Genomic DNA, 8253 nt, shown 5'->3' on the forward strand with positions numbered 1-8253 from the left:
TCACAGTGACCACAGACTGAAGGCTTACTGCAGCGGGTGCTCACTGTGACCACTGGCTGAAGGCTTACCGCAGCAGGTGCTCACAGTGACCACTGGGTGAAGGCTTACTGCAGCGGGTGCTCACAGTGACCACAGGCTGAAGGCTTACTGCAGCAGGTGCTCACAGTGACCACAGACTGAAGGTTTACCACAGCGGGTGCTCACTGTGACCACAGGCTGAAGGCTTACTGCAGCGGGCGCTCACTGTGACCACAGGTTGAAGGCTTACCGCAGCGGGTGCTCACTGTGACCACAGGCTGAAGGCTTACTGCAGCAGGCACAGCATGCAGAGATGACTTAGAACCCAGCTGTAGTCTTACTTAACAGGGGAACAGATTGAAGTCCCATAGGAGAAGCTTTTCTAAAGGGCTTCCAGTGGTACTACAGTGTGTGCATTGTTGTGGGTTGGCACTGAAGGTGCTGGGAAGCCAGGCTGGCTTCATGGAGAAGCTAACCCTTGCTCTGGACCTGGTGACTGGCATATTTTATGCAGGACTGAAAGACATCCACACCTAGGAAATAGGGTGGCATAGCTGTGGCAACATGAAGGAGGCACCTGTCTTGAGGGACTGGGAATGAGCTGACAGTGGGAATGAGCTGACCAGAGGTGGTTGGTGCAGTGCTTGCTGGGAAGGTGGGACAGGTGCAGCAGCAGGAGACAGCACGGATATGTTATAGCGTTTGCACAAGTCACACACAGTTACACCTTCCCAGGCCCATACTAATTTCAGCTTGTAGTTTGTGTTTGTTTCCAATTTCTAATTTATTTATATTATATTTTACAAAAATATGGATTATAAAGGATTAGAAAATGTAAAGATAGCAGCAGTTGGCTCTTTAGGAACTGAAAGAGCAGTGCCCTGGGGGAAGACAACTGTGTGGTGAGCTGTGGCAAGGACAGCCTGGGAGCACCAGAGTCGGGACCTTGTACCCTGCTCTGCCGGCGACAGCCATTACCTGAAGTGTGCTGGAAGTGCCGAGTCCCACCCAGCCCTCCTCAGTCAAAACCGGGGTGAGGTGGGGGGAGGCTATTTAAACAAGTCCTGGCAGTGTTTCTGATATATTGCAGTTGACCAAGCTGAAACCAGTCAGATCTAGAAGCTTCTTAGGTGCATTGTGACAGCAGTGCTGGCTTTATAGCGGTTTCTCTGCTGTCCTGAGACTGTAGAAGTCCAGTGGGGATCAGACTTCAGTGTGTGCCCCTTTCTCTCTCTCCATTTCCCCTTTCCCTCCATCCCACTCCTATCTTCTCTCCATTCTCTTCCCTTCCTCTCTCCTTCCCTCCTTCCCTGTGTTGGGGTTGAACCCCCAGCCTTGAGCATGTTAGGCAATTGCTACATTTCCTCTTCCTTCCACCATCTCAGATTCCTTTACTGATGTTTGAGAGACAAGCTGCAGTGGCTTTTGTATTTCCAGTTAATTCTTCCCATAGTTCAGAAACTAGTGTTTACTCTCTGGATTCCTGAGTCCAGGGCTTCAGAAGCATGGTCCTTGCTCTGTGCTTTGTTACTTGGCCCTAGATGAGTCTTTTTCCTCTCTAAGACATAATTATGTGCAGTGAAAGGCAGGTTTTGACAGACCTGCAAGCTCCACGCCAAACTATATTTAAAATACTTTTGTTGCTCTGGTCAGTTCTTTTCTGTTCCTCTATAGTCATTTTCTAGTAACTTTCAGAACAGTCAAGCCTTTGAGTTCACTTCTGTACTTTCTAATTAAGTCTTTTAGGTTCTACTTAGAGTTCTGTAAGTGCAGGCTGTGATCTAGAAAGTCCTTCGGGATACCTGGAGAGCCCTGGAAGTCATATGGGCTGTGGAGTTGCCTCTGAGGTACACTGACCTACCGCTTGTCAGCAGCCACAGTGCCTGTGTGCAGAGCCACACACACGGGTGGCACACACCTGCTGTGGTGGGGCAGAGACGGCTTGTGGGCCTTGTCACTGTGTGTCTCATGTTTATTCTCGTTTCAGGGTTATCTACAATGAAGTTATACAGACCTCGAAGTATTACATGCGAGATGTGACGGCCATAGAATCTGCTTGGCTGCTGGAGCTGGCTCCCCACTTTTATCAACAAGGAACGGTAGGAATGGATAGAGCATGGCCGCAGACAAACAGCAGACTTTTCGTTGTCTTAAGTCTGTGTGTGTTCTCCAATAGTACCCTAAATCATTCCCAGCTCCCTCCAGCACCCCTGTACACAGGGAGGTACAAGTCATTACTGTACCCCAGAACCTCTTAGTGAAACCACCCTCACTGCCTTCATAGGGAAGTACAGTTAAACACAAATCCTGCAACCCCATAAGAAAAGGCCCAGGGTGGTTGAAACTCATTGTGTAGTCCACTACACGCTCCTCCACAGGCCATTGCTCATTGGGTAACAGATTTAAGGTTTCTGTTTTTCATTTTTGTAAAAATGGTTCATTCGTTGCCCCAGAGTCCATGCATCCTTCTGACATGACTTATTTCAAAGATGGCTGATCATGCTTGAAAGACTGGTAGGTAAACTGGGGCCACAGGCTGCCTGACTGCGTGTGCACCACAGGCTGTTCAGTCTGTACTGTGCTCTAATTAATTAATCAATTACCTTAATAAATTGAGTGAATTGCAATGGGAAGCTGTTTAGTATAATTATTGGTATGTGGGGGGGGGGGGCTGGAAGCTGACCTCAGTGATTACTGATGACTCTAAGCTTGCTGACTTGGAATTAGTTTCTGTTAGCCCATTTTAATATTTTTCCTTTAAAAGACTTATTTTACTGCTTTTCAAATTAGTTAATTTTTTTATAAGTGCTGTATTTTATTTCTTAATGGCCTTTGACGACTCATGGTTGATCTTGAGTTAGTATCACTGTTAGCTGTACTATAAGAAATCTACACCAGGTTGCTTGCTGGTTTTTTGCCAAATGTTTTTTGTGCTTTGTCAGTCAGTCTCTTATTTCTGCACATGTTTATACTATACTTGGCAGTATGTGGTTATTGTTTTTGAACAGTTAGTTATGTCTTCCATAGATTACAAAGTAGAGTGTTTCTTTTTTCCCTCTGTGGCTGTGTGGATCCCTGCCTTAATACCTTCCTTTAGTCTATTTTGAGCGCCTTCTGTTGGTGGAACACCCCCTCTCCTTGATTATTTGCAGGGGTACTGTTTCATTTTTATTTTTGAAGGATAGTTTTCCTCCACGGAATTCTTCCTAGAGTGAGTTTTGTTGCTGTTTCTCATCTCTTGCATCTGTGCGCAGTGTCTCTGAGAGGCCAGCGGCCATCTTTAGGCCATCCCGTGTTTGCAGTGGGTCTTGTTTCACCCCTATAGCTGCTCTTGAGGTGTTTTGGTTTTGGGTTTTGGTTTTTCCTTTTCCAGCCATTTGACCTGTGAGATACTTTTCTCCGTGTGTATCCTTCTCAGAGTTAACTGAACTTTCTAGATCTGTGAGCAGATGTTTATAGTCATATGAGGGGAGTGTGGGATTTTTTCCTTTAAATCTGTATTTTTTTCTGCTCTAATCTTGGCCCTCTGAAGCTCCAGTCCCACACATGTTCTATCCAGCACTTGTTTGTGTCTTATTCATCACAAAGACTCTGGCCTTTTCTCCTGAACTTCACTTGGATAGTTTCTCAGGATTACTGGCTGGCTCTGCAGGGCCCTGTTAAGCCATCTGAGGGATCCTGGGCACTTCACTTTTCTCTTCTCTCCACCTCGTATTCTCTGTGTTCACTCATTACACCTACTCTTTTCTTCAGATCTTTGACTACACACACACACACACACACACACCCGCTTCAGAAGCTATTCAACCCAGCATTGCTGTCACTTCAACCTTCATTGGGTTTTGGCTTTTCTCATAACCAGACACATTTTCTAGCTTCTCTTGTCTAGTAGTTGTGTGTGTGTGTATTTTATGTTAGCTCTTATAGATACATAGTAGGTATTATAGTTAACAGAATCTGAAATTTCTTTTCATAGATGATATCAATTTTTTTTTTCCTGCTAGTTAGTTTATAGGCACATAACTGAATTCGGCTGAGCCTTGATCTTTAATGGGGCAGGTCTTACATGTAAGACATGATCTTTCTTTTCTTCTTTTTATTTTTTAATGTTTGGTCAAATGTCTAGGACTCTTGGTGATATCTGTGTATTGGTCCATGAGCACTCAACTGTCCAGCTGTGTGCAGACCTCCAGCATATCCCTCCAATAATGGCTCTCTGCCATTCTTAGGAAGCCTTTCAGCGGATGTATGTAACGGTGTGTTAGTCAGGGTTCTATAGAGGGATAGGACTGATTGAGTGAATGAATGAATCAGTGTGTATCTGTGTCTATCTGTCCCGTCCATTCGTCCATCTATCTATCTATCTATCTATCTATCTATCTATCTATCTATCTATCTATCTATCTATCTATCTATCTATCTAAAGGAGATTTATTAGAATGGCTTACAGGCTGTGGTCCAGCTAGTTCATCAATGGCTGCCTACCAACAGAAGGTCCAAGAATTCAGTAGTTGCTCAGTCCACAAGGCTGGATGTCTCAGCTGGTCTTCAGTATATGCTAGAATCCTGAAGAAGTGAGCTCTAATGCCAGTGAAGGAATGGGCTTGCCAACAAAGAGCAAGAGCAAGCAGGCAAAGAGAACAAGCTTCCGCCTTCCATGTCCTTTCTACAGGCTGCCAGCAGTGTGGTCCAGATTAAAGGTGGGTCTTCCCACTTCAAGTAATTTAATTAAGAAAAATCCCCCAGCCGGGTGGTGGTGGTGCACACCTTTAATCCCAGCACTTGGGAGGCAGAGGCAGGCAGATTTCTGAGTTCGAGGTCAGCCTTGTCTACAGAGTGAGTTCCAGGACAGCCAGGGATACACAGAGAAACCCCGTCTTGAAAAATCAAAAAAAAAGAGAAAAAAAAAAGAAAAAAGAAAAAAAAAGAAAGAAAAATCCCTCATGGATGTGCCCAGCTGCTTGAGTTTAGTTCGTTCTAGATGTTGTCAAGGTGAGGACAGAGACTAGCTATAACAGACACTCCCCTGTGTTGCCTTTTTCAAGGGCTCCGCCTGTGGGTTTGGGTGCTAATGTGTCGGAGCACATGCTTAGCTTTGTGTTCAGACCCTAGCACCCAAAAGAAAAGGAGAAAGAAAGATTGCGAGTCCTGTCTTCTTTGTTTTCCAGTTGTTTGCTAAAAGTTGCTTCAGATGTTTTAGTCTAGATTTGCTGCTGTTTATAGCAAGGGGAAATCTAAGTTCCATTTCTCCATCAGGCACAGTGAATTCAAGCTGAGACTGGTCCGCTTGCTGCGTGTAAAAGTTAGAAGAGTTCAGCCAGTCCTGCTGATGTGTTTTAGGTCCAACTATTAGGGAAACTGAGGCAGGCGGTTGGTTTGAACCCATAAGGTGGAGACTACCTGGGAAGCCAAAGGAAGTCAGACAGGCAGGCCATGAGTGGAGAGCGGGCTTGCTGCAGTTAGGCACAGTCCAGCATTGCCCTGGCGTCTTTGAGACTCCTGGAGAGTAGAAATGGCTGACAAACTGAGTTACTTTTCCTTCTCAGCTCAAAATTAGTTTATTTAGGTTAAGGGGCAGATAGTTTCAGAACATGGAAGAAATGGCAGGGTCTCTTCTCAGACTTTCCACCTTTTAGTCCATCACCAGCACTGTGATGGGAGCGTTGGGAAGAGCTGGGGTCTTTGGAAGCCATCCAGAATGACAGCGTCGCTGTACGACGGGGTCCCTGGAGCTCCTTCGGGACAGCTTGCTATCTCTTCTGATTGAGGTCTGGAGGTAGAGCTGTGTCCTCAGGGACTCTCCAGGTTCCCGAGGGCTGCCCATGTAGCCTCAGGTGTCAGCATGCTCGACCAGCACCCCCAGTGACTTTCCATTACTTGTTTTCAAAGTTGCTTTCATGCCGTAGAGGCCTGGAACGGCTCAAAGTGAACTTTGTTTATACTCGGCGTTCTTTCCAGTGAAGTGTATGTACCAAAACTGGCTCATAGGCAGATGGTGTCATTGCCCATCCTGAATAAGGCTACACGTGTCCAAGATTAGTTTAGAGTCGTGTCTGGTGAAGAACAGGGAAGAAAGAATCCAAAAAAGCAGCTAACGCATAGAGATTTGCCTCAGAGAGACCGTTGTGATCTGGGAGTGATGCCTGACTCACTGTGTACACGTGTGTAGACACTGTAGGGCCTGTGCTTGCCTGTGAAAGCCTGGAGTCCTCCAGTTCCTTAGACCTGGGCCTGCCACTCTGTCAGGACGTGTCGTCATTGGTGGTGTACTGTTTTCTTTCAGGGCTAGCAGTTCCCTGAGGAACTGTGAGGCCATGTGGATATGCTAGGACATGGGCCTTGGGCATTAGCAGTTGGGGGTGCAGCATCCTCTTGGGAAGTGTTCCTGAGTGCTAGCTTGGCTCAGCTTTGGGTCTGTGCCTTATTGATGTATGTCAGGAGTCCCTCAGTTGGTGAGGAGAGGTCCCTGACTAGAATGGTCATACATTCAGCCTCCAATACGTATTTGAGAACTTGTAGTAATTTGGCTTTATGATAACGAATTTTTCTCCCTCAGACCTGTCAGCCGATGCCCATGGTGGTTAAGGAAGCTTCACGTGAATCTTTACTTGTCTCCTGCAGCTTGGGCACGGCCTTCCTCGGGACGGTGTGGGCCAGGCAGGAGATTTGACGAGTGGGAGCTGGGCCGGAGTCCGCGTTCCCTGACTCACCAACCATTCCAATGATGTTTCCTTTTCTCTTGCAGCACCTGTCCCTGAAAGCCAAGAGGGCCAAGGTCCAGGACCAATGAGTGGAGCTCAGCAAGTGGCTGCAGGAATGCGGAGCGTGGCATCCTTCCTTCGAGTCGTCTCTGGCACCAGCTCAGGTGGAACAGGCAGACACTCTGCTGTGGGCTGCACCCTGCTCATTAGTCCCCCACACCACCTTCTGCTCCCCTCAGCATTTGCCATCCTCACTGGGCCCCAGAGGAGTCTGAGCATGGCCAGCGACCTGCTGCACCGCACATAGGCCATCCTCTGGGCCCAGTCATCACTCTCAGCAGCCCGCATGCCAGCAGGCACAGTCTTGGTCCAGCTCTGCTGAGGAGAGTGGGCTGCTGAAGGCTGCAGACCTGTGCGGGCTCTCTTGGCCTCCTGTGTCTTGCCTGCTGTGGCCACAGTTGATGACTACTGAGGTCGGCTGCTGCTATGTGCATTAAGTATAAAAGGAAATGCTGGGCATTTCCATCGAGATCACCAAAGGTGTGTGAGGCACGGGGGCTTCCAAATGAAGCGGCTTCTTCCTCCTCTCTGCCCATGTGCCTGCATATCTGCAGTGGGAGACTTAGAGCAGTTACGGCGGGCCGCTCGGGACTCACAGCGCCCCCCACCCCCCGTCTTTGTTAGCCACTTGCTTTGCAAGTGGGCTTAGCTTTCTCTCAGAGCACGATGCCACATCCTGGTGCCAAGGGCTGGGCACCAGGGACTGTTCATCAACCTCGACCCATGGGGCTTCTCTTTTTCAGGAATCCACTACAGTTTAGATGCCCTAAACTTGTGTAGCTCAGGAACATAACTCTTGTATATTTATCTTTGTTCGTTTGCTTGCATTCTTGCAAGAACACAGGCAGCTCCCGGGCTCTGTTCCCACTGCACCAGGGTTGCCTTGCGATGACAGCGATGGCACTTCAGCACACGGCAAGACAGGCTCTCCCGTACTGTTTCAATGATGTTTATTTTAAAACCGTAGCTTGAAAGTTTATTTTTGTACTGGTCTTAGTTTGGATGTGTCATTTTTGGCACCAAACCTATGTCATTTTTATTTCCATTTTATAACTGTGTAAATAGCTGTAGTAAGTTGTTAAACACAGTAAATATTTCTACCTGAGGGGACATGTTTCTCCTGTCTGGATCTGTGGTCTATATTTTAAGATGGTCCAGTTAATTATCTCGGGTGAGGCCTGACAGTCTAAGGTACCTGATGCTGCCTTGTGCAGAGCTGGGGGTGGGGTGCCCATGGGCGCAGAGCCTTGCGATCCATGATTATGTGTCTGAATGCTCTCAGACCTTATTAGAGCAAAGCATGGAGCATGGTTTAAAGGAAGAACTGAAGAGTTCTAATCTCACCAGCTGGGGGCTGCCTGCTATTTTATTATGTCATTGGTGTGTGCCAGAAAACCATAGGTGCATATACGGAGACACTTTTGGAGCCAGAGGTAAACCTTGGGCCATTTCTGAGAAATGGCACACCTTATTT

The 8253-nt window shown here is 47.3% G+C and overlaps 1 protein-coding gene across 4 annotated transcripts in view; it reads left to right on the plus strand.

Moving 5' to 3' along the window:
- Dhx35 (DEAH-box helicase 35) overlaps nucleotides 1-7903 on the plus strand; it is a 62035-nt gene extending 54132 nt beyond the window's left edge. For 3 of the 4 annotated variants that reach the window (XM_031372597.1, XM_031372596.1, XM_031372598.1), the window contains 2 exons: nucleotides 2006-2117; nucleotides 6764-7903. In XM_031372597.1, the coding sequence (XP_031228457.1) occupies nucleotides 2006-2117; nucleotides 6764-6808 (157 nt within the window). In that variant the 3' untranslated portion in view covers nucleotides 6809-7903. Of the gene's footprint in view, nucleotides 1-2005; nucleotides 2118-6763 lie in introns of those variants that run through there. The other variant, XR_004119006.1, reaches the window with a different exon arrangement.
- Nucleotides 7904-8253: the final 350 nt, after the last annotated feature.

Source organism: Mastomys coucha, unplaced genomic scaffold (assembly GCF_008632895.1).
Source record: "Mastomys coucha isolate ucsf_1 unplaced genomic scaffold, UCSF_Mcou_1 pScaffold15, whole genome shotgun sequence".
In the NCBI taxonomy this organism is placed as follows: Eukaryota; Metazoa; Chordata; class Mammalia; order Rodentia; family Muridae; genus Mastomys; species Mastomys coucha.